Source organism: Oncorhynchus gorbuscha, linkage group LG01, assembly GCF_021184085.1.
Source record: "Oncorhynchus gorbuscha isolate QuinsamMale2020 ecotype Even-year linkage group LG01, OgorEven_v1.0, whole genome shotgun sequence".
NCBI lineage: Eukaryota > Metazoa > Chordata > Actinopteri > Salmoniformes > Salmonidae > Oncorhynchus > Oncorhynchus gorbuscha.
The window spans coordinates 34852182-34878786 of NC_060173.1; the positions used below are offsets into that span (position 1 = coordinate 34852182).

Sequence of the window (26605 nt, forward strand, 5' to 3'; positions counted from 1 at the left end):
CACACACACACACACACACACACACACACACACACACACACACACACACACACACACACACTTCAGTGAAACACACACACACACTTCAGTGAAACACACACACACACACACACTTCAGTGAAACACACACACACACACACACACACACTTCAGTGAAACACACACACACACACACTTCAGTGAAACACACACACACACACACACTTCAGTGAAACACACACACACACACACACTTCAGTGAAACACACACACACACACACTTCAGTGAAACACACACACACACACACTTCAGTGAAACACACACACACACACACACACACACACACACACACACACACACACACACACACACACACACACACACACACACACACACACACACACACACACACACACACACACACACACACACACACACACACACACACACACACACACACACACACACACACACACACACACTTCAGTGAAACACACACACACACACACACACACTTCAGTCAGTGACACACACACACACACACACACACACACACACACACACTTCAGTGAAACACACACACACACACACACACACACACTTCAGTGACACACACACACACACACACACACACTTCAGTGACACACACACACACACACACTTCACAGACACACACACACATCAGTGACACACACACACACACACACACTTCAGTGAAACACACACACACACACACACACACACACACACACACACACACACACACACACACACACACACACACACACACACACACACACACACACACACACACACACACACACACACACACACACTTCAGTGACACACACACACACACACACTTCAGTGACACACACACACACACACACTTCAGTGACACACACACACACACACACACACACACACACACACACTTCAGTGAAACACACACACACACACACACACACACACACACAGTGAACACACACACACACACACACACACACACTTCAGTGAAACACACACACACACACACACTTCAGTGAAACACACACACACACACACACTTCAGTGAAACACACACACACACTTCAGTGAAACACACACACTTCAGTGAAACACACACACTTCAGTGAAACACACACACTTCAGTGAAACACACAAACACACACACATCAGTGAAACACACACACACAGTGAAACACACACACTTCAGTGAAACACACACACTTCAGTGAAACACACACACTTCAGTGAAACACACACACTTCAGTGAAACACACACTTCAGTGAAACACACACTTCAGTGAAACACACACTTCAGTGAAACACACACTTCAGTGAAACACACACACACACACACACACACACACACACACACACACACACACACACACACACACACACACACACACACACACACACACACACACACACACACACACACACACACACACACACACACACACACACACACACACACACACTTCGGTGTTAAACACGCACACACTTCAGTGTTACACACACTTCGGTGTTAAACACACACACACACTTCGGTGTTACACACACACACACACACACACACACTTCAGTGTTACACACACACTTCAGTGTTACACACACACTTCAGTGTTACACACACACTTCAGTGTTACACACACACTTCAGTGTTACACACACACTTCAGTGTTACACACACACTTCAGTGTTACACACACACTTCAGTGTTACACACACACACCACGGGGTAGATATTCACTCTTCAATTACTCTACATTTGGTCATGGATGAAAATGGAGTGGATAAGTAGTCTGCTGGGGCAGAATAACTCTTTGTGACTTGATCTTGAGGGAGCTGCGGATGCCTGCTCAACCACAGATTTGAAATGCAGATGATGTGTGATTCAGTCATACTGTAGTGGCCTACCTCAATTTCAGAACCATTTAGAGAGGAAAATGTTTGGATGTGAAAGCAACGTTATAAAGCTGGGAACAGTTGAGGAGGTAGAGGTGGAAAATGTACAAAGTAACATTTTAAATCTAAACTGATATCTCACCTGAGCAATGCCACCCACGAACTTGGTCTTGACCACCACCCTGTGGTCATCAGCTTTATCAAAGGCAGCTTTCTGAGCCGCCTTCACCAGGTTGTCTGATGCCCGCTTGACCGCGTTCCCAGCAGCCTTATGGAGACAAACCCCGCGGTTAATGCCATCTTAGTGTGTAGAGGTGAAGTCAGAGAGACAGCAGTGGAACCCAGTGGGTTGTGTTTAGTAGGATTATACCTGCAGTCTCCTCATGGCCTCGGAGTCCGGTTGAGCTTTGACCTTACAGGCCACTAGGAGCTGAGCTGTGGAGGCTGCCACCTGCTTGGCTGAAGAGATGAGCTTCTCCTCACTGGAGTGGCCCTGCACAGAGGCATTGGCTGCCTCACACAGGTTACTAGTAGCTGCCGCCACCATCCGAGCCTACAGGGAAAAGCAACCATACATTAGGGTACTGCCTCAGACAGACAACTCAGTAGATATGAGGTTGATTCTCCATGCACAGTTTCACAGTAAAGTTTAGTCATAATACTACATAAAAATATAAACAATGATGGGAACTCACAGCAGATATGAGACCCTGAGACCACTGGCCATCATCCACAGCATTGGCAAGAATGGATCCTACCTGGAGAGTAGAGTGAGAGAGATACAGTACTGTTTTTTGCTGAGGTTACATTCAGACACCGATTATTCTAAAACAGTTGTAGCTGACCTTGCCCTGTGCCACCAACTCTCTCTGGGCAACAGAAGCAGACTTCACCAGGGCACTGGTGGCTGCAGCAATGGATTTAGCTGCCTCCAGGATCTGCTCCTCAAAGTCCAGCGTCTCATCTGCTTGCTGAAAGCAAAACCCATAGAGAATGATAGTGGCCTCTAGTGGCCAAAAGGCTGTGTTAGTATGGGCAGCGCTCTTGAGGGCTTCCACCATTTTAATGTAGTCAACTCGGTGGGACTTCCAACTTCATTGGTTGATCCCTCCTGGTGACCCTGATCACAATACCAGATTAAAATCAGTGAACGAGGTCTGGGCTAGACCAGGTCATCAGGAGGGTTCAGCCAATAGTAAAGAAGAACATGGACTATTTCAGAATGGAAATGCCCATGCTGTCACAGATATGAGTTCTCTATCTATCTCTATGGCAAAACCACACATTTAACAATGGAAATCCACTTAGGGCGACATCTTGTGGCAATAAGACAAAACAACAAACTCCATTGGTTGTTTTATGGTGCTATGTTGAGTAACCGGCCAATCACATCCACCAACACATTTCATAATGGGGAATCCTTCCAACAGATCTTCAAATACTGTTTGCTGTTGGAAAATCCAAACCAAACACTTTGCAAGATTCATACAGTAGAGAAACACCCATTCTAAAAGGATAATGAATTACATTGGAATTACAAATAATGTAATTCCTGTCTCAGTAGACTACACCAGTCAGTGACCATAGATCATGCCAGCAGAACCAACACACAAGGGACACGTGGCTGGAGACAGGGCGGGACACTGTAGGAATATGTTTGATATATAGTTGGACTGAATAACAACCTAATATATCAAACATATCAGACAGAGGCCTGCAGAGAAGGCTTCCAGGTCTACAACTCAAGAGAATGGAGGGAGAGTGAAGCATGCTGGGGAGGGCAGAAAGGGCACAGAGAGGGAAAGTTGAAAGGAGGGAGCAGAAGGTGAACAGCAGGGGTTGTAGATAATCAGTAAGACAGTACCTCATCATGGTTTAGATCTTTTATACGGTGTCCCTTTCACACGGTGTACTGTGTGCTTGATATTTTGAGGTCTAAGTAAATCTACACCTTGCGTGATATAGTAGTACACATAGTATACTGTAGCTGGTAAGAATGATTGTTTCATAATAGAAAAAAAGATCTCAAAATCTTTGTCCCGCCTCTCTCTGCCTTGTGGAAGCAGAAAGTATGCACCATTTTTAACAGATCACTAGAGGGCAGACAGATACTGCCATCCTAAAGAAGCCAACCACCCTACACCTCCATCTTATAAACACTGGGCCCTGCTGAAATCTGAACCGGAAGGCCATCAGGAAGTTTCTAATGAAAACAGGAGGTTCTCCGGCCATGTTTATTTGTGCACCAGAGAGCTGGAGAGAGGGACCAGATCTGATGCACCAAAGACACAAAACAAGTAGACCAAGAGCACTACAGGGAGAGAAGGAAGAGTATTGGGAGGATCTGAGGTCCAATCTACAGCTGTACTGGTACGGTGCACGCACGCACGCACGCACACACACGCACACACACACACACACACACACACACACACACACACACACACACACACACACACACACACACACACACACACACACACACACACACACACACACACACACACACACACACACACACACACACACACACACACACACACACACACACACACACACACCTTAAACCATTCATACTAGCTGTGTAACTTTTGTACTTCAATTTCAGACAGACAAAGCTCACAAAGATGTTCATAGTGTTCTTACAGACAACTTTTTCCTTTCAGAGAAGTTACGTTGGTTTGTTTAATATCACTCCATGAAGTGGAAGAATACCTTGGGCTGAGAAAGGCCCCTCTCATTTTAGTGTAAAAAAGAAAGAAGAAGGCTGCAATAAATCAAATGAAATGGGTTCAACAAAGAGGATGACCTTCCTTCAATAGGCTTCAGACAGATCATCACAATGTGAACTCATTCCAACATAAGCTTCAGGTCCCAGTAATGTAATTGTCTCCTGGCAAGACGGCTCTACAAATTCTCTCTAAAAACACCAGATTGCTCCCCAAACCAAACCTTCTAACAGACGTAAATATATCAGCATTCTGCGAGCTCACAGAACACACAAGTAGGCTGTCTTGAGTCAGCATTGTTTTAGAGGTAGGCTACAGTTCACACAATACTCCTATTCCCTGCCAACATATTCACAACCTCCAAAAGCAGCTCTGAGACTAACAGATTACTGTACTTCAAAGTCAATGTGAACTTCTGTTATCTTTGGCCCAGGTAGCTTTCCTGATGAGTGAGTAGATAGGTTAGTAGACAGGTGTGTTCTGTGGTGGAGGTCTGTTCTGGGAGGTGTTGAGGGAGGGGTCGGAGGAGGTTGAGAAGGGGACTGGTAGGCCTACCTTGGGCTTGGCTCTGGGTTTCAGATGCTCCAGTTTCTTGGCTGCGGCTTCGATGGAGGCTGCCGCTCCCAGCAGCTCAATCTCAGCGATGACAGTGGGGTCCTCAGGGTCCACCCATTCTGACCCTAAACCACACCACCGAGAGGTATAATCCCAACACATCATAGTAATACTACAACTCTTAACACAGACACAAATATAACCAAAGCATACACCACCAAGGCAGATCACCAGTTCAGACAATGCCACTTCACTTATGCCCTTTCTATAAAAATGCCACCACACATAACACAAGTCACCAGTCAATTTAGAACACACAAACACAACTCCACACATGAAATGATAACAAGAATTATACCTCTGAACATACAATGCCAAGCAGATCTACCATGCAGGTTTTCCACTCTGCCGAGTTCTGTCGATAGACTGGGCAACAGTGTCCCCCGACCCCACGTCTTCGTCTCCAGTATCTATGCTGCAATAGTCTAGCTATGTGCCGGGGGGCTAGGGTATGTCTGCCCCTCCCAAACCTACTGTCTTGACCTCTGAATGCTCGGCTATGGAAAGCCAAATGATATTTACTCCTGTGGTGCTGACCTGTTGCACCCTCTATAACCACTGTGATTATTATTTGACCCTGCTGGTCATCTATGAATGTTTGAACATCTTGAAGAATGATACGGCCTTAATGGCCATGTACTCTTATAATCTCCACCCGGCACAGCCAGAAGAAGACTGGCCACCTCTCAGAGCCTTCTTCCTCACTAGGATTCATCCTACTGTAGGTTCATGCCTTTCTGGGGAGTTTTTCCTAGCCACTGTGCCTCTACATCTGCATTGCGTGCTCTTTGGGGTTTTAAGCTGGGTATCTGTATTGCACTTTGTGACAACTGCTGATGTAAAAAGGACTTTATAAATACATTTGATTGATCAACTGATAGTGATTATAATGCCTCAATGTTAAATAAGGTTAAATAAGAGTTTGAAGAAGTGTACTTTCAATGGATCATTGTCACTCTTTATAGGTTATAAAGTGGCCATAAAACAGGACTGTTTGGGAACAGCTTGGAAAAGCAGATGGAATGATGTTTCTCCAGATTATGTTGAACCCTGGGGAAATTTGTTCAGTATCCCTCCCCTCTCCCCCCAATCCCCCTCCCCTCTAGCTCCCCTATATGCCTGAGTGAACGGTGATCGGCAGGAACCAAACACCCTCATCTCTCCCTTACCTCCATCTGAGGCATGAAAGAGAGAGGGAAAACAAGAGACATTAGGCATGTGAAATGGATAGCCCCAGTGGGTCGTTGGCTGTATGCTGGGATCCAATTCTCACCCAAACACAATATATTAGTCCTGTCAGAGATATGGACGGCAGGCAGCAGGGCTTCTGGAGGAAACATTCCTGGTATACATACATGTGATAGCCAACCTACTGAAATAATATGTTGACAATTTACATTGCAATGACTCAGGATGTTAAGCCCACTCTACAGCAAATGTTCTATATTATCTGTCTACATCTACAACCTGTGGATAAACGGGGTGGTTTTGGTATTTTCATTATTGTGAATATTCTACTCACACAAAGCCATTATACACCCTGGGAAGAAAACATCCCTAAACTAATTTACATTGTGTGCTACTGTTTGAATAAATTGTCAGAATGATATACTGGGTCTCTGCAATATGCTGTAGTCTGGTCTAACTATGCTTCTCTAGGTGAATGTGTGTGTGTGGCAGCCTCACCCTTCATGGCCTCAGCCGTCTGGATGAGCTCTGTCACACACCCCGCCACGCACTTGGAGTGTACCGCCAGCTGCTGCCTCTGTTCCGCTGTGGGCTTCTGGAGCACCTGGACAGACAGACAGATAGACACGCACACAACAAGTCATGGAGCCACATGTTATCAGGCCGAGCTAACAGAAGGTAGGTGTTGTCTGTGTAATGTACTGTATTCTCCATCTCACCAGAAGTACTTGCTCCAGCAGGTGGATGTATCCAGTGGTGCACTCTGACCCGTAGAGCAGGGCTTTATTCCTCACCTCCTCATTCACCTCTGGATGACAGGCCGCTTGCTAGAGGAGAGCGGGACAACACAACAACGGACTGGATGTTTATATATTATTTTCAGAAAATAAGGTTCTCTGCCTAATGATATTGACTATCAAGTCAAAGTAATATAAAAAGGTGTTTAAAAGGTATGCTGAAGACCACTAGGCTCTCCTGTATAGAAATACGGCCTTAATATCGCTACTGCATTGCTACAGCAGTGTTAGGTGGGGCAGCCAAAGTAATTTCGTTAAAATCACCATAAGCCTTTTCCTCCTTTCCCCCCCGGTCAGTTCACTGCTGTAAGCCCACTTTTGTGATGCGCCTGAAGGACTTCATGACTAACATTCCAGACTGAGTGACATTGAACAGTGAGAGTCACACCAGACATCTAAACTAGTCCCTGCTGCCCTGCTTTCATGTTTTCCCTGGCAAAGCGGCAGTATGGGAGTGATGTGGTGTCAGTGAGAGGATGTGAGGCCGGAGTTGGCAGAGCTGGATGGATGTATTATCACCTTGCAGGTGGTCAGCATATCAGAGATGGCTTTGCGGCTCAGGTTGGCCGTGGCGATGACGTGCTCCTGCTGGGCAGAGTTTCCTGCTGCCACAGCCTTGGCCGTTGCCGTGGTGATGCCCTTTGTCATGCGGATGAACTCTTCCGGTGTGGTCGACTTTTCGGGGACGTCCTTGGACTGGAACACCTGTGCACACACAGCATGAGTCACTGTGACTACACTGACAGCCACTTTGGTTGACCTACTTTCATTCACAGGTTGGTGCATCATTACTATGGACAGGAGTTTTTCTGACCATATGACCTGACCAGAAAATGCTCCTGGCCTTTATCATTGTTAGTCTTGAACTGTCAACAGTCACCCCGGGCTCACAACCACTGTTCAAGTAAACAAGTGAGGTGGACAAATGTCCTATTGTTACTGATGCCGCTGTAATTATGAGCTAAGTGGGCTGTGTTTGATTTGGATTTCGCCGCTGCAGCATAGGTAACACCTGTTGTGGTCCTGAGGGTACACTGATAAGGAGTAGCAGTAAATCACTAGCAAAACCAAGCTGATTAACATTTCTGGCTCTCTTTCCCCCTGTGTCTGCAACACAATCCCTGATAAGAGCAATGAGAAGACTGCAGGGCTTTGTGGAGGAGGGGCAAAGATGGACTAGATATCAGAGAGTTTAAGGTTGAGTAAAAACACTTAGGTACAGCATTCAGTACACCGGCACACCACCCTGTCATTAACCAGCCTGGCAGCCTGGGTCTCCTTTATGATATATCACTAGTACAGAGTGGGAAGGGGAGACTTTCAGGGCGTCTTACTGTCAACTCCTGTTTGATGCACTCAATTGTGGCCTCCAGGGCTCTCGTCCCGCGAGTAGCCTCATCCTCCACAGCCTTCACAGTCTTCAGCAGGGACGTCACGTTGGTAACCATCACCTGTCAGATATAAAGAGAGAGATGTGAGGAGGACACTTACTGAACACAGAGAGACAGGCCAGCAGGTGGAGTTGTCTCCCCCCTAGCACCAGAGACCAGAATGGGGTCTCAGTTGACAGCCTGCCAACAGTAAAGAAGGACAATACTATACAAATTTCAGACCAGGAGGAAAAACCCTTGAAGCAAGGTTTGGCTGGGCTTCAGTAAAAGCCCTAGTCAGTGGCTCTCTCTCTGCACAGAGTGTGGGACATAAGGAGCCTCTAGACCTAGTCACAGTGGTGATCACAGATTGCTCAGAGTTCACACCCCCTGTGACAAGCATGAGTCACACACACCCTGATACCCATCTCGGTGATACTGGTACACACACACACACACACACACACACACACACACACACACACACACACACACACACACACACACACACACACACACACACACACACACACACACACACACACACACTGAAATAGCACCATTTGTGTTTCTTGGAGAAAATACAGCCATGACAAAGAGACAGCATCTTGTATAGATATGATCTGCATCTCCTTATACTGAAGCTTCATTTCTGTAAAACAAGGGTGGCTGAATAGACAAATGGACACTCCAAAGTGTCTAACATGCGTGGTATATTCTCTATGTTAGAGCAGTGTATGTCTTACAGTACCTTGGCAGCACTCTTCAGCTGATACATGGACGGGTCATCAGCTGGCTTGCCTGAAGCACACTTGGTAGCGCTGATGAGCTCAGCTAGAGCCTTGGCCACGTCTCTCACCGCATTAATGAGGACCACCTTAGGGGAGGGAGGGGGGAGAGAGAGAGACCACATTAATACAACACAATGGACAGAGTACAGGTTTATCAGACCTACCTGAGGTAAAGGATTTAACAGAGCCTGGCCTTATCACTTCTACCTGGAGCAATGCTACTTCTGATAGAATGTAGTGGAGAAATACACAGGGAGAAAATTTGTGTATCAAAAGGCCTGATTACAGAATGGCTAAACAGAATGACAACAGACTAACAGAACAGTACAAGCCTATCAGGATGACCTTTATAGAATACATGGGCATACATGTTAAATCACTATTGGACTACTTAGAGGTATGTAATATAAATATATATACATTGAAATACGACAAATTTATCAGGGGTAAAAAAGTTTTTTTTAAATGAAAGATTGTTACAATTATGTGTTGTAATTATGTGTTGTAAAACAGGGTGCGGCCAGTGTATTACCTGAGTCTCTGGGTCGTCAGAGCCCATGCTGGTGGCTCCAATTTTGACCACGTCAGTGAGCATGGTGATGGTCTTGACTGAGGACTGGGCAGCCTGGGCCAGTCTGTCCTGACTGGATGCTGCCCCAGACACCAGCAGCTTAGTGTCCTCCACCAGAGCCTTGGCTGTCTTCAGAATGCTCTCCCTGAGGGACATCACACAACAGCTTGTCAAACACCCATTGGTATAAATAAAAATGTATTGAATTGAACACTCATGGGAAGAGACAGTCCCTTTCCTTAAAAGAAAGCCATCTTGTATGAGGTCAAAGTCCATCCATTCTATTCATTCCTTCATTCACCTCTACTCGGCTTGTGGTTTCTGTGGACATAATGAGTTTGGCCCAAGGTAATCTCAACAGAATAGTGTTCACCTCATTACTGTGACCTGCTCTAGTCTCACCTGTGGTCAGCGAAGGTCTCTTCGTTCTCAGGGTTGAGTGTTCCGGCCGAGGCGAACATGATGGTGGTGTCGAGGTCCGCGATGATGCCAGACACAGCACTAGCTGCTGTGATGCAGGCCTGAGTACCTTTGTTACCTGCCTGCAGTGCAGACAGCACCCTGGCAACCTGCATGGACAGACACACAGACATACATGGGATGCAACATACACACAATGACTTTTTAGTCATTTAGAAAGAACAATTTTCCTCAAAGTAGCGGAAGTAGAGTCAGAGCTAGAAAGAGAGGGGAGGGTTTGGGGGGGGGGGGGGGTAGAAGTGAGGAGGATTATTTAAGATACTGTTTGAAGAGGTAGGGTATCAAGACCATGGTCTTGTGCTTGAAGTAAGCTTTGACTGGAAGTCAGTGGAGTGTTCGGAGGAGACGGGTGATATGGGAGAACTTGGGAAGATTGAAAACCAGGCGGGCTGCAGCGTTCTGGATAAATTGCAGGGGTTTGATGGCACAAGCGGGGAGCCCAGCCAACAGCGAGTTGCAGTAATCCAGACGGGAACTGACAAGTTTCTGGATTAGGACTTGTGTGAGGTAGGGTTGTACTCCACGGATGTTGTAGATCATGAACCTGCAGAAGCGAGACACTGCTTTGATGTTTGCAGAGAACGACAGGGTGTTGTTCAGGGTCATGCCTAGGTTCTTTGCACTCTGGGAGGACGACACTGAAATTGTCAACCATGATGGAGAGGTCTTTGAGCGGGCAGGTATTCCCCGGGAGGAAGAGCAGCTCTGTCTTGTCATGGTTGAGCTAGGGTTGGTTGGCCGATATCCAAGTTGAGATACAGTTGAAGTCGGAAGTTTACATACACCTTAGTCAAATACATTTGAACTCAGTTTTTCACAATTCCTAACATTTAATCAGAGTAAAAATTCCCTGTTTTAGGTCAGTTAGGATCACCACTATTTTCAGAATGTGAAATGTCAGAATAAAAGTAGAGAGAATGATTTATTTCAGCTTTTATTTCTTTCATCACATTCCCAGTGAGTCAGAAGTGTACATACTCAATTAGTATTTGGTAGCATTGCCTTTAAATTGTTTACCTTGGGTCAAACATTTTGGGCAGCAATTTTGGCCCATTGCTCTAGACAGAGCCGGTGTAACCGAGTCAGGTTAGTAGGCCTCCTTGCTCGCACACATTTATTTTCAGTTCTGCCCACACATTTTCTATAGAATTGAGGTCAGGGATTTGGGATGGCCACTCCAATACATTGACTGTGTTGTCCTTAAGCAATTTTGCCAAAACTTTGGAAGTATGCTTGGTTTGTCCATTGTCCATTTGGAAGACCCATTTGCAAACAAGCATTAACATCCTGACTGATGTCTTGAGATGTTGCTTCAATATATCCACATATATCCCTCCTGCAGAAAAGCGCCCCCACATCATGATGCTGCCACCCCTGTGCTTCACGTTTGGGATGGTGTTCTTCGGCTTGAAAGCTTCCCCCTTTTTCCTCCAAACATAATGATGGTCATTACGGCCAAACATTTCTCCAAAAAGTACAATCTTTGTCCCCATGTGCAGTTGCAAACCATAGTCTGGCTTTTTATGGCGGTTTTGGAGCAGTGGCTTCTTCCTTGCTGAGTGGACTTTCAGGTTATGTCGATATAGGACTTGTTTTACTGTGGATATAGATACTTTTGTACTGGTTTCCTCCAGCATCTTCACAAGGTCCTTTGCTGTTGTTCTGTGATTGATTTGCACTTTTTGCACCAAATTAGGTTAATCTCTTGCAGACAGAACGCGTCTCCTTCCTGAGCGGAATGCGGCTGCGTGGTCCCATGGTGTTTATTTATACATGCGTACTGTTGTTTGTACAAATGAATGTGGTACCTTCAGGTGTTTGGAAATTGCTCCCAAAGATGGACCAGACTTGTGAAGGTCCGCAATTTTTTTTCTGAGGTCTTGGATGATTTCTTTTTGAGGCACTGAGTTTGAAGGTAGGCCTTGAAATACATCCACAGGTATACCTCCAATTGACTCAAATGATGTCAATTAGCCTATCAGAATCTTCTAAAGCCATTTCTGGAATTTTCTAAGATGTTTAAAGGCACAGTCAACTTAGTGTATGTAATCATCTGACCCACTGGAATTGTGATACAGTGAATTATAAGTGAAATAATCTGTCCGTAAACAATCCTTGCATCATGCACAAAGTAGATGTCCTAACTGACTTGCCAAAACTATAGTTTGTTAACAATACATTTTTAATGACTCCAACCTGGGTGTATGTTAGCCTCTGACTTCAACTGTATCTGCCAGGCACTCAGAGATGCATGTTGTCATCTGGGTGTCAGAAAGGGGGGGGGGAGAAAAGTAGTTGAGTGTCATCTGCACAGCAATGATAGGAGAGACCATGTGAGGATATGACAAATCCCGGGTGACTTGGTGTTTAGAGAGAAGAGGAGAGGGCCTATAATCGAACCCTGGGGCACCAGGGGAGCAACTTGGGCTATTTTGAAGTCAGAGGGGATGCAGCCAGTGGTCAGTGATGAGTTGATGAGGGAAGTAAGGAATAGGAAAAGGTCTCCAGAGGTGTTCTGGAGAAGGGAGGAGGAGATGGGGATGGGTCGAGCGGGCAGGTTGTTGGGTGGCCAGACCTCACTAGTCGCAGGATGTAATTTAGAGAGGGCAGAAAGAGGTCAAGGCGTAGGGTAGTTCTGTGTGAGTGAGACCAGTGGACTCAATAGGCTGAATGAATAAGGAGCAGATGTCCTCAACCTTCTTTTCAAAGTGGTTGACAAAGTTGTCCGCAGAGAGAGAAGGGAGTGGGAGTGGGTGGAGTATTAAGGAGGGAGGAGAAGGTGAAAAAGAGTGGCCTAGGGTTAAAAGAAGAAGCTTGAAATGTAGAGTGGTAGAAAGTAGCTTTAACAGTGGACACAGAGGAAGAGAAGGTAGAGAGGAGGGAATGAAAGGATGATAGGTTCGTCGGGAAGTTTAGTTTTTCTCCATTTTTGCTCAGCTGCCCGCAGGCCTGTTCTGTAAGCACACAATGAGTAATTTAGCCACGGGGCAGGAGGGAACGGCCGAGCCGGCCGGGAGGAAAGGGAACAGTGTGAGTCATAGGATACGGAAAGGGAGGAGAGTAGGGCCAAAGAGGCAGAATCAGGAGAGAGATAGATTTAGCAGAAGGGAGAGATGATAGGATAGAAGAGGAGAGAGAGAATATTGCGATGGTGCATGACCATCTGGGTAGGGGTTGAGTGGTTAGGCTGGAGATTAGGGAGACCGAAAAGGAAACAAAGTAGCGATCAGATATCTGGAGGGGGGTTGCTGTGAGATTAGAAGGCGAGCAGCCTGTAGTAAAGATGAGGTCAAGCGTATTTCCGTGTGAGTTGGAGGGGATTGGGAAAGTTAGGCCATCGAAGGCAGACGTTGAGAGGTTGAAGTTGCCAAGTACGAAGAGCGGTGAGCCATCGTCAGGAAATGAGCTTATCAAGATGTCAAGCTCATTGAGGAACTCTCTAATGGCACCTGGTGGGCAATAGATGACAATAATATTAAGCTTGAATGGACAAGTGAGAGAGGGAGAAAAGAGAAAATCTCCATTTAGGAGAAATGAGTAGGCCTGTGCCACCACTGCTACGATCAGATGCTCTCAGACTATGAGAAAAAACGTAGTCAGATGAACAAAGAGCTGCTGGAGTAGCAGTGTTGTCTCAGCATAGGCTGAGATGAACTTGGCGTTCTTGACCACAGATTGGTAGTTTCAAATACTGCCAGAGACCTGGAATTCCACATGGGTTGTGCGTGAACGGTACACTAAATTAGAAGGGTTGCAGCCAAGTGGCGGGGTGCGTCTGTAAAGCCTGTAGGGAGATGAGCGAACAGGTATAGAAAAACACACACATAGTTGCCAACAAAAAGAGCAAAAATTGTATCTGAAAATTACCAGGCAAGATACTGAAGTGAGAGAGTGGTGGGAATTAAAAGCAGCACCTCTGGGTCTTTATCAATAAGCATCCAAACACAGCATGATCATAAACAAATCATTCACTCTGACCTAATTATGTTGTTATGAGAAAATAAAGGAGCTGTAGCATACCATCTGATATTATCTGTGAATAACAACCACCATTCAGGATCCAAGGCTTACAGTACATGATCCCCCATACCAAATAACGTGTTGATGAAATCGTCATTTGATTAAAGCTTCCCATTTGCATTCAAATCAAGATGTGAATCAAGGTAATGGGAGGGCTGACTGTGAGGCAATCTGAGAGAGCTGGACTGAGAAGGGAGCTAGCAGCAGGAGAGAGAGAGAGGGGGAACCGTGCATTAGCTCTGAGCCTACTGCTGCACAAACACATTAAACTAATGACTCTGGACGCTGCATCACACAGTGCTCTCTATCCTTCCTAATCCAGACAGAGAGACAGACAGACAGACAGACGTCTGCAGCCCCTCACAAACGAAACACCATGAGAGTAAAATTCAAATGAGGCACCTCAAGGTTCAGCTCCCCACACGCACGAGGCCACAAATGATTCATGTCTGAAATGAGTCTTAAATGAAATCATGCGGTGAGGGAAGAAAGAAATTCTAATGCAGACTCATTGAAAACCAGCGATATCTTCTACTAGTGGTAGGGTCACAGAAAGGACTAACTGGCCTAATTTCACTATGTACAGGAAGTGTAACCATGAGAACATGAACTGAAGCACTGAATTGATATTCATCTTCACGGCTACTGTACAGCACAAGTTGTTAATGTAATACAACACATAGCAAATATAACAGTTAATGTAGGTCTGCTTTACTCACTCCCCCAGTTCTTCCCCCAGCTATAGGGCTCAGGGGGACAAGGTTTTTCAGGCACAGTGGAGAACGCTCTATTATAACAATCCATTATCCTTGGAGCCGATTCTCACCTATTCCCCTGATACCAAAACGACATTCACACCTGGACTCTTTCTTCACAAAACCCCTTAGTGATTCTGCTACCCAGAACACAGTAAGCAACTGCCATTCAAGGGAATTACATTCTCTTTCACTTAAAGTAGAAATCCTAACTTATTCAAAGCCTAGTCATGTTCAAATGCAGTAACAAAAGCCAAGGTGCAGAACAAATCAACTGAAATATATATTTTGGCATTCAGATAATAACATCAGGCTTGCTTCCTTACTCTTTACTATAGCTTAATTGACCCATATCTCATTTACTGTACTATTGTCTGGGCCAGTACATACTGTATGCCTTTTACCTAAGGCTCCTGAGTGGCGCAGAGGTCTAAGGCACTGCATCTCACTGCAAGAGGTGTTACTGCAGTTCCTGGTTCGAATCCAGGCTGTATCACAACCGGCTGTGATTGGGAGTCCCACAGGGCAGCGCACAATTGGCCCAGCATTGTCCGGTTTGGTCGGTGTAGGCCGTCATTGTAAATAACAATTTCTTCTTAACTGACTTGCCTAGTTAAATAAAGGTAAAAAATAAAAAACCTACACAAATGACTCATCATAAAATCAATTTGCCTCTTCTAATTACCTGGCCTGTTGAAGAAACTCTTCATTAATTTACACCAGCTATGCATTTTCATCTACAAAAACTCATACCTCCCAGAAAGTTGACCTAAACCCGTCAATGGATTCTTCCAGGTTAATTCTGAAATGCATCTATATAACAGAAGACACTGTGATAACCTTCACCCTCCCCACTGCCACACCTAACATAGTCAATTCTCTATCAGATTTAGAGGTACCATACTCTAGAATTCTTATCATCACATTGCTAAATCCTCATCATCCCTCAATAACTTCAAGCGAAGACTAGGGGTCAGCCTGATGAACCAAACTAGTCAGTAATCTCCTCCATATAGCCTAACTCTCTCACACTCACACATCTAAACACAACATATACTGTTACATTTTTTTGTGATTGCTGATCAATTCATTTGTTTAAACAAACCTTTTTTAGTTTTGAATTGTATGTCGTTTTTTTTGTGGTGGGGTTTTTATACAAGCCCTTGGGCTTCCAACCACACCTGCACACCAATTTATATGTATACAGTTGAAGTCAGAGTTTTACATACACTTAGATTGGAGTCATTAAAACTTGTGTTTCAACCACTCCACAAATTTCTTGTTAACAAACTATAGTTTTGACAAGTCAGTTAGGACATCTACTTTGTGCATGACACAAGGAATCTTTCCAACAATTGTTTACAGACAGATTATTTCACTTACAATTCACTGTACCACAATTCCAGTGGGTTGGAATTTAGAATTTAGAAGTTTACATACAGTTGACTGTGCCTTTAAACATCTTGGAAAATTCCAGAAAATTATGTCACGGCTTTAGAAGTTTCTAACAGGCTAAATTACATCATTTGAGTCAATTGAAGATGTACCTGTGGATGTATTTCAAAGACTACCTTCAAACTCAGTGCCTCTTTGCCTGACATTATGGGAAATCAGCCAAGAAATTTCCAAATGTCTGAAGGTACCACGTTCATCTGTACAAACAATAGTACGCAAGTTTAAACACCATGGGACCACGTCGCCGTCACACAGCTCAGGAAGGAGACGCGTTCTGTCTCCTAGAGATGAACGTACTTTGGTGGGAAAAGTGCAAATCAATCCCAGAACAGCAAATTATGTTGTGAAGATGCTGGAGGAAACAGGTACAAAAGTATCTATTTCCATAGAAAAACGAGTCCTATATCGACATAACCTGAAAGGCCACTCAGCAAGGAAGAAGCCACTGCTCCAAAACCGCCATAAAAGCCAGACTACGGTTTGCAACTGCACATGGGGAGAAAGATTGTACATTTTGAAGAAATGTCCTCTGGTCTGATGAAACAAAAATAGAACTGCTTGGCCATAATGACCATCGTTATGTTTGGAGGAAAAAGGTGGAGGCTTGCAAGCTGAAGAACACCATCCCAACCGTGAGGCACAGGGGTGGGAGCATCATGTTGTGGGGGTGCTTTGCTGCAGGAGAGACTGATGCACATCACAAAATAGATGGCATCATGATGAAGGGAAATTATGTGGATATATTGAAGCAACATCTTAAGACATCAGTCAGGAAGTTAATGCTTGTTCGCAAATGGGTCTTCCAAATGGACAATGAACCCAAGCATACTTACAAAGTTGTGGCAAAATGACTTCAGGACAACAAATTATGTCACGGCTTTAGAAGTTTCTAACAGGCTAATTGACATTGGAGTGGCCCTGACATCTATCCTATAGAACATTTTTGGGCAGAACTGAAAACGCGCGTGTGAGCAAGGAGGCCAACAAATCTGACTCAGTTACACCAGCTCTGTCAGGAGGAATAGGCCAAAATTCACCCAACTTATTGTTGGAAGGCTACCTGAAACGTTTGACCCAAGTTAAACCATTTAAAGGCAATGCTACCAAATATTAATTGAGTGTATGTAAACTTCTGACCCACTGGGAATGTGATGAAATAAATAAAAGCTGAAATAAATCACTCTCTCTACTATTATTCTGATATTTCACATTCTTAAAATAAAGTGGTGATCCTAACTGACCTAAGACAGGGCATTTTTACTAGGACTAAATGTTAGGAATTGTGAAAAATTGAGACATCAACTATATATATATTTTTTAAAATCTGTATGGTTGTTTATCGCTTATTTTCTTTGGTGCAAATAAATTAAACCTAAAATTAAACCTAAAGACTTCAAAGTTAGCACAATTTACCACAAGGTTCAGGCAAATAATTCCCTACCTTCTCAGTGACGGCACGGGCACACTCAATGAGCTCCCTCTTGGAGAAGCTGTCAGTGGGGCTCATTTGCAGGGCTCCAGCCTTCTGAACCAGGTAGATACATCCATGGCCCAGCTCCTGGACCCGCGTCTTGATCTGGAAGCCCACCTGCAAGCACAGTCAGACAACCAGTCCATCAGTATTACAGAGCCATCTCACCCACTCCCTGTCTCCCTCCACACAGCAGACTATGTCTCATCATGTCCTCGACTGACTGACTGCCTCTTATCAGGCTGCTGGTTAAAAAATGATTTCCAGTACCTGAGAGGGATTGATGGTAGTACACCTTTAATTTCCTGACTCAGAAATGAATGGGTGGGTGGGTGGGAATTCATTATCAGCATCACTATAGGCTTTTAGGCTTGGAGGGGTACAATGTCGCTATGGTAACAAGTTATGTAAAGAGAATTGATAAGAGTGTGTGGTTATTAGGCTCTCTCTTCACACATAATATAGATAGCAGTCTCCCTCTCAGAGACGAGCATTAAACACATGCTATGTGGGTGCAGCAACAGAGAGAATGAGGTTTGAGAGCTGGAAATATATTCCAAAGTTTGATCTCACACTATTGAGTACAGCCTCAAGGAAGATGCATCATATCAAAGAATGCTATCTGCCGTGTGACATCTCTCCATATTTTCTAAGCATATGCAAATATCTTGCATATCAAATCTCTTTTGATAAGTTGCTGTATAAAGACAAGAGAGATTCTCATTTGGGCAAAAGACTGTCCTCTCCTCGACTCCTCCATCCTCTCCTCCCCGGTAAGTGGTTGAGGGGTCAAGGAGAGTGTCAATTCCTTTTTAGGCAAACAGAGGAGAGTCCTGGTCTCCTCAATAGCCTCCTCCTGCCGGGGAAGCACAAAAGTATCACCTGAGTCCTTTGTGGAAGATTTTTGAGATCCGCCACACCCCTTTGAATCAGCTGTTGTTTACTTGTAGAAAAGCACGCATATATTTAAAAACAATAAGCTACTTATCCTTTTATTTATGAACTTTCTAGCTACATTTCCTTTTACTACTTTACACATTTCATTTGGGATTCCACCCCTGTAAACGTCATTTGCACGATGCCACGCGAGTGAAGGAGAGTCATTTCATACATGCACATTTCTTTCCACATTTCCTCTCCTCCGCTCGGTTACCTTTGATCTTTTTCAAAAGGAGGTGAGGAGAGAGGACCGAGGAAGGGGAAATAGGACAGAGGAGTTGAGCAAACCAATTAAGAATCTCCCATAGGACATGTCCATAGGGGTGCCACAGAAAAACAATCCCATATTTAAACAGTATCCTGCTTTGACAGTGCACCCACAGGAGCCACTTGACCTCTCACCTCTTTTGGTTCTGCGGTGGCAGCTGCCAGGTGACCTTGGTGGGCTAACTGGCTGTAGTCTACAGTCACCTGCGAGGCCAGGCCACCCAGCTCCTCTGGACATGTCACAGACTTAGTCATCTGGGGACACAGTCAGAACAAGGTCATAACATGACTGTGATTTAGTTATTTCAGAAATGATGAAGAGGTACATCTATAAGGCTACATTGCATATTTATGAGGTAGTTGTTTGTGCTCACCATCTCCTGAGTTGTGATGGCGATGGCCTTGGAGTATTTCACCATGGTGGTCTGGTAATCCACAAAGGATCCTTCTGGTTCAGGGGGAGTGCCCTCATCCAACTGCAGAGGGAAAAGCACGATTCCTTTTAAAATATTCAACCTAGCTACATAATCTACACATATGAATATCAACCAAGCATCTACCACACATTTGAATAAAGCTTTTCTTTATTCAATGAACTCTATGCATAAATATGTTGCAGAATGCAGATATCCACTTAAGGTCGCTCAATGTGTTATTTTCTCTGGAGTAACAGAAATCAAATTCAAAGGGCTGGAAACATATAGAGAACAACATCTGATAGAAGCATTCAGCCAATCAAGAATGCAGGCATAATTTATTATTATCAAGTCTGTGACAGATCTTTGGAGACGGAGGGTGACAGCCAGTGTATGAGTGACAGCCAGTGGATGAGTGACAGCCAGTGGATGAGTGACAGCTGACAGCTCTGAGGCCTGGACCTGACACTTCCCATCCATCTCACTAATGAGTGTCAGTTAGAGGATGTTTCTCCGCCCGCCCACTGTGGTGGAGTCATCTTAAAGCAGTTGGAAGAGATGAGTGTTCTCAGTAGAGCTCTATTCCTGAGCTGCTTGGGGCCACAGTACACATGCACATATACACCAGTGGAGGCTGCTGAGGGGAGAGCGGCTCATAATAATATACGGAACAGAGCAAATGGAATGACATCAAACATCTGGAAACCATGCGTTTGACGTATTTGATACCATTCCACTATTCCGCTCCAGTCATTACCGCGAGCCCATTCTTTCCAATTAAGGTGCCACCGACTTCCTGTGATATACTGTACACGCACATGTACACACATACACACTACTACTATACAGTACTACACACCCTACTGTACAGGACACCAGGCCCACTCACCCTGCCCATGGCCTCAGCGATAGCCTCCACCATGCCTCCCACCATGCCGCCCTCACTGGCCGCCTCGTTCAGAGTCACCATGATGTCGTCCACAGCCTCCTTCATCAGCTGGGCAGCCTCTGATATGGCGTCGTGGGTGTGGGCCGCCTGGACATGCAGTAAACACACCAGACCACCGTGAAACTCAAAGATCTCCATCTTATCAATACACATGGCTATGCAACTACAATAAGCAATACGATAGATTGTGGAACGAGGTGCACACAAATCTATACTAATTAAGTTTTGCTCCATTGCTCAAACATGGCCTCTGTGCCCTGTGTTGTACAGTAACATTACCTTAGGGTTTCCACCTCCCTCCTTGGCTGCATAAAGCATCTGCAGGGCGGACTCTGACAGGGTCTTAGTTTGGTCCAGGATGTTCATCTGCTGCTGCTGGTCCACGATCTTAGAGGCCAGGCCAACAGACGCCACAATAAGGGGCTCAAAGTAGCTGGCCAGCTGGGTCACCTGGGAGAAACAGTATCATGTAACAGTATGAGACACAGATTGAATAAGAGGAGTGGATCCAGGAGACAGGACTTTCTCCCTGTAGGGGAATGGTCCCAGACTAGTACCTTGTGTCCCAGCTGGGCAGCTTCACCCCTGGCTGCAGTATTGATAGGATCGATGAGATGTCCAATCTCCTGCACCGACGATGTCAGCTGCTCCTGCAAAGCCTAAGGGGGAAGCATAGAGTTACGATTGGGAAAATGAATATGAACAAAAAGCAATTATAGTGATGATATGACAGTTCAAACTTACTTCCAAAGATATGTCATCCCTACATCCCTGTAGGCTCTGGCCCACAGCAGCTAGAGAAGCCTGCTCGATGTCCCGGATACACTTGTTGATGTTATCAATGGAGAAGTCACACTCTCTCTGCCCTGGTGCCTTGTCCCTACCAACAGTATCATGACAAATAGGAACAAGGCAGTACTTCTACAAGCAGGTTATTCATGCAGTATCACACCTCAAAGAAGGAAAATCATGTATACTAGGTACACTTTTTGCAAACATGGTCTCTAGAGGTTGACCAGATGCAAAATGTTCTGAAGCTAAGGGGCAATCTACTCTGTGTGAGAGATAATGAGGGAAGACACTTCTATTCAAAATAGCAGGAGAGTCTTTCTAAGTATAAAAAATATGTCTAAGCAGCACCAGCAGCACAGCAGATCCTCCACGGAACTCTGCCTACTCATCTTTATCAGTGCCCTAGAGCATTCCTCTTCCTATTACATGGCAGGTGGAAACCCAACCACCATAAATTACATGTCAACTCACTGCTCAGTCGAACCGACAGTTACTCATAGATAGCTGAACTCCCCCTCACCCCGGGTCTCAATTTGCCTGGCTACCCATCCACAGCGCTCTGGCCAAACTGACGTTTCTTCTCCACCATGAGTCTGGATTTGCCTCCCTCCCCTACGATTTCTAGAACGCAAACATATTCTGACCGTTTTGATTAGTCCCAGAAACCGATGGGTTGGGTCCAGGAGCCAGCCTACATGACGATGTTATCAACTTTGATACTCTGATTGGATAGATTTCTTAGAGACGATCCGATCGCTGATTCATTTGTTTTGTACCACGCCCTTCACTTTGAACTCACACAAACAACTTCTAGGATGGCAGATTCTGAATGTATGCACGATCGATAGAGCAGTAGAATTATATTCTGGGTGAGTTGTCCGGCAAGGCCTTAACATGATACTATCAAGAGCACCATAGTGCAGAACCAGAGGGGTCTGTGCTGACCTGATGGAGGTGATGAGGCTCTTGATGGAGTCAGAGACGGTGCGGGAGTGCCCAGCCAGGATGGACCAGGTGGGCGGGTCTTTGGGGTTGATGATGAGCGAGCGGGCAGTCTCCAGGAGCAGGGTGGAGCTGTCCAGCATGGAGCAGGCTGAACGCATGATGGGCTCCTGGGCTACAGAGCCCTGGAAATGGGAAAGAGGGAGGGAGGGAGGGAGGGGAGGACAGTGACTAACTAACAGCTCAATAGCAACACACTACACAGATGTCATTGATCTCTTACTATTAATATTGTTCTGCTTCACACAGAGATGCAGAGGCACACCTAGAGTCTTTATGATGGCAGCTAAAGCCTCCCTCGACAATTAGATTAACAAGCTGAAGATTAGAGCAGCTGTGCTGAGAGTGAGAGCAGTTAAACACTGCCCTCCAACAGATAACAGTCAACGCTTTTAAGGCTGTGTGAGGACTCTTTCTGCTACATTGTAACATAAAATACATCCGATTTCTCCTTGAGACATTTACCGACATTAAATAAATTAGAGGGAAATGGTGCATCAAACCAATTCCACCCGCTTTCCTGCACTGTACTGGCTCTATATCGGAGGTCCTATTTCAAGGTGATTGAAATCCCTAGTCACCAATGTATTCATGGGATCTGTAGGAGTAGCGTTGCCATCTCCTTTCTATTACAGAATGTATGAGGAAGCAGACAAATAAAACAACGTGACAATGTAGACTGAAGAAACCTCTTAGGAGATAAAAACAAATGGTCCTCTGAGCAAAAACTGCATTTTAATTTTCATATAGATAATGACAAATGTGTATTTTCACTGAAGAGCTTACATATTGCACAATACAAAGTCACCCCCTGAACAAGCACTCATACGAACCTCATTGCTGATCCGTGCAGGGATACTAGCAAACTCCGGGTTGGAGGAAAATGTGGATAGATTCTCTACAGCCTCGATAAGTGGAGTTGTAGCAACATGGCACCTGTTTCTGTTCTCCTCTGAGAAATCCCCATCCAAGGCCTGGAAGAAAACAACTGGAGATGACCTCCTAAGCCAACACTCCAACTCAGCTACACAATATAGCCATCTGTCTTCATTACAAATGACGGAAATATTTGAAGTGAAACAGAGAACATCAATAAATATGCTTTTCCTGAAGGCACAAAGTACAAGAATACCATTTATGAGTGGACCATGGCAGAGAGTACACATACCTTTATAGTTTTCACAAGGTTGGCCGTGGTGTTTGCAACCTCTTTGGCTGACTGAACAAAGTGTCTCCTGGCCACAGGGTTGGATGTCTTGGACGAGGCCAGGCGGCAGGCATTGCAAAGAGCTGAGGTATGCTTGGCTACAATCGTCGCTGCGGACAGAACCTAATAAACAAACACAAACAAAACAAATGACAAACAAAGCAGTATAAACATTTCTCAATAGATGCATATTGTGAGAACACGTTTGATGTTATGTTGTTGTTCAAATATAACAATCCATTTGGTTAAGTCACTATTTGTATAATAGATTCATTATCTCAATAAATGTCTCACTACATTGGTCTTCTCACCTGAGAGGGGCTGTTGGCTGGGTCCACCAGGTTTTGACAGGCCATCTGAATAGCCTGGTTGGCCCGGGCAAACTGGATCGGATCCACCAGACCCTCTTGACCAGATTGGCTGTTTGGATCGGACACACCCACTAGGTAGGAGGCCTGCAGTGTGGGGAGAAGGATAGAGAGGAGAGAGGAACGCTCATGGCTTCGTTTCTGATTTAGAGAGAGGTACATGTAGGTGCTGTAACTAAACATGAACAGAGGTCTAGAGCTGATAGGGACTGTTGGTTGTGTGCCAGACCCAGACCAGATAGCAGGGAGGAGTGGAAGGGAGGCTGTAGGCTCCAGACAGTCAGTCAGTACTAGGCTGGGATCTCACCTGTCCAGCCGCCTCCGTCAACCCACACAGGGCCTTGGATGCCACTCCCACACAATCGCCAAACGCTGGCACATTGCCCGTCTTACAGTGCTGAGAAATCCCCGCCATGGACTCTCCAAGAACCTGTACATGGAGAAATGGAAATAAACTGTACGATTACCTCTTCAGCTGTCTATTACGTTAGATATTGCTGATATTTAAAGTCTATGATGCCTGTGAATGTTTTGTAAGGCTTTACCTTTGAGTTCTCCATGACACTCTCAATGCAGTCAAAGTAGGAGAGCTCACTGACAGGCTCACTGGGGTTGTCCAGCAATCCTCTCACAGCCTGTACACAGAGGGAGAGGGGCTCAACAATAAGGAGGGCACAAACTGCTGATCCAATCTGATATCCAACTTGGGGGAATTAAAATGTGTGCTGCATGAAAAACAAGTCCAACTGTTTTAATAGGTCTGTTATGAAGTAATCTTTAACTTATAGAGGGAAGTCATTTCGCCAAGCACTATTACTCAGTCACTTAGGAGAATAACCCACAGATCTGTTAGTTACATAAAAGTATAATTAGTGGTACTCCAGGGGTTGAAATGAATGGTGACTGTCATTCAATGTTATGCAGGAGGGATACAGAGCGAGACCGGTAATAACTATCAGAGCGTGTGAAAAGGAGGGGACATGGGCTGAAGGGGCTCAAGGCACAGGGGAAGTAAACGACTTGGTAATTATTTCCCATGGAGACAGAGCATAAAATAATGTCAATACAGAAACCCTCAGCAACATGCATCTCATTCAGCCGTTAAATATAATCCAATTCGTCCATCATTAATGAATTGGAATGGTAAACCATTGTTTTACAGGATTCAAATCAAAACAAAACAAGGCAGCAGTAAATATCTCATTCCCCACGAATGATGCAGATCCCCCCCCCCCTTGAGCCAATCAGCGTAATGCTGTTAATTATGGATCTCTTTGGCAAGACACATTATTTCCTAAATTTCAACAAAACTGTGCTGTCTAAGATATCACGTGACTAATGTATGAACGTACGAATGTACTAACAGACAGAGACAGATCCACAAAAAGTTACTACATCAAAGCCCTTTACTTTGTGTAGACTGAAATATACATGAATATTACCTAGCCTGAACATAAAAAGGGTTGTTTAGTGTACAGTAAAACAGCTACCTCCAGTTCTCTCAGAGCGTTGTCACACTCCTTCTGGCCCGGTGCCTGCTGGGTACACAGTGTGATGAGCTGATTAATGCTCTCTGTCACCGCTCTGAAACACAAGGGCCGAAAGCACAGGGCTTTTCAGCACTCACATCTCTCTATATACACACACACGCATACACTTTTACTTTACACATGCATGGCAGAGCCCATCGCCCCTCTCTCCCTGTGACAATCTCACACTGTACAGGAGTGTGGAGGCTGTGCTTAGTGATTACAGACAAGCTCCAGCCATGGCTTCCATCTGCACAATTAAAGACAGGGAAGTCAGTCAGGCTCAAAGCCCAGCGGGGCCAGCTGCCTGCCATCTCTCCACCAAGGGGGATTCTACCCTACTATCTCTGTCTATCTCTCAACCTAGCAACATGCTGTGAAATGGGTCGTACAACCACAGCAGAGATGTTTCATAGAATGGAGATAGAGTACTTGTTTAATGTGGAGTTGAATGAAAACCGAATCAGAATATACAGTATATGAATATGTTTTTATGGACTTAATTTAAGTCACTCCTTACAGTCTTACTGTCAGGACCCGGGTCTCCGGAGTGAGAAACAGTCACTTAACCAACTGAGCCACGAATAGTCGGCAGAACCCAGAAGATGAGGCAGACACAGCAGTACTTGAGACGGTGTATTTAATGAAGTAAAAAGTGAAGTTCTTCAGGAAAACATGTAACTCCACAACCTCAAAAGGAATTCCACAAGAACAAAGGTAATCCTCCAAGACAAAAAGGTAAATCCACAAGGTGGAAGGTACAGCACAAAAAGCCTCAAAAGATACTCAAAAACAAACAAACAAGAACAAAAAACAGAATTCCACAAGAGAGTCCACCGGGATCAACAAGAGTTCACAGAGTACTAGGGCTGGGTGCTAACATACAAACACAGAGCAAAGAACTGAGGAAAACAAAGGGTTTAAATACAATCAGGGGAAACGAGGCACAGGTGCAAATAATAATGGGGATCAAGGGAAAACAGAAGGCACAATGGGGGCA

At 45.0% G+C, this 26605-nt stretch overlaps 1 protein-coding gene across 2 annotated transcripts in view; it reads right to left on the reverse strand.

Moving 5' to 3' along the window:
• Nucleotides 1-26605, reverse strand: part of LOC124036579 (talin-2-like) — a 231754-nt gene that overhangs the window by 111575 nt on the left and 93574 nt on the right. The window contains exons 31-57 of one of the 2 annotated variants that reach the window (XM_046351326.1): nt 25567-25660; nt 24622-24711; nt 24384-24506; nt 24020-24163; nt 23670-23831; nt 23335-23475; nt 22445-22626; nt 21452-21587; nt 21265-21366; nt 20987-21157; nt 20648-20794; nt 19717-19818; nt 19478-19597; nt 18107-18253; nt 10358-10524; nt 9917-10100; nt 9345-9470; nt 8558-8674; nt 7743-7928; nt 7146-7253; nt 6925-7030; nt 6408-6413; nt 5179-5303; nt 2740-2865; nt 2590-2652; nt 2265-2447; nt 2037-2162 (exon numbers count right to left, since the gene is read on the reverse strand). In XM_046351326.1, the coding sequence (XP_046207282.1) occupies nt 2037-2162; nt 2265-2447; nt 2590-2652; nt 2740-2865; nt 5179-5303; nt 6408-6413; nt 6925-7030; nt 7146-7253; nt 7743-7928; nt 8558-8674; nt 9345-9470; nt 9917-10100; nt 10358-10524; nt 18107-18253; nt 19478-19597; nt 19717-19818; nt 20648-20794; nt 20987-21157; nt 21265-21366; nt 21452-21587; nt 22445-22626; nt 23335-23475; nt 23670-23831; nt 24020-24163; nt 24384-24506; nt 24622-24711; nt 25567-25660 (3484 nt within the window). The remainder of the gene's footprint in view (nt 1-2036; nt 2163-2264; nt 2448-2589; nt 2653-2739; nt 2866-5178; nt 5304-6407; nt 6414-6924; nt 7031-7145; nt 7254-7742; nt 7929-8557; nt 8675-9344; nt 9471-9916; nt 10101-10357; nt 10525-18106; nt 18254-19477; nt 19598-19716; nt 19819-20647; nt 20795-20986; nt 21158-21264; nt 21367-21451; nt 21588-22444; nt 22627-23334; nt 23476-23669; nt 23832-24019; nt 24164-24383; nt 24507-24621; nt 24712-25566; nt 25661-26605) is intronic. The other variant, XM_046351337.1, reaches the window with a different exon arrangement.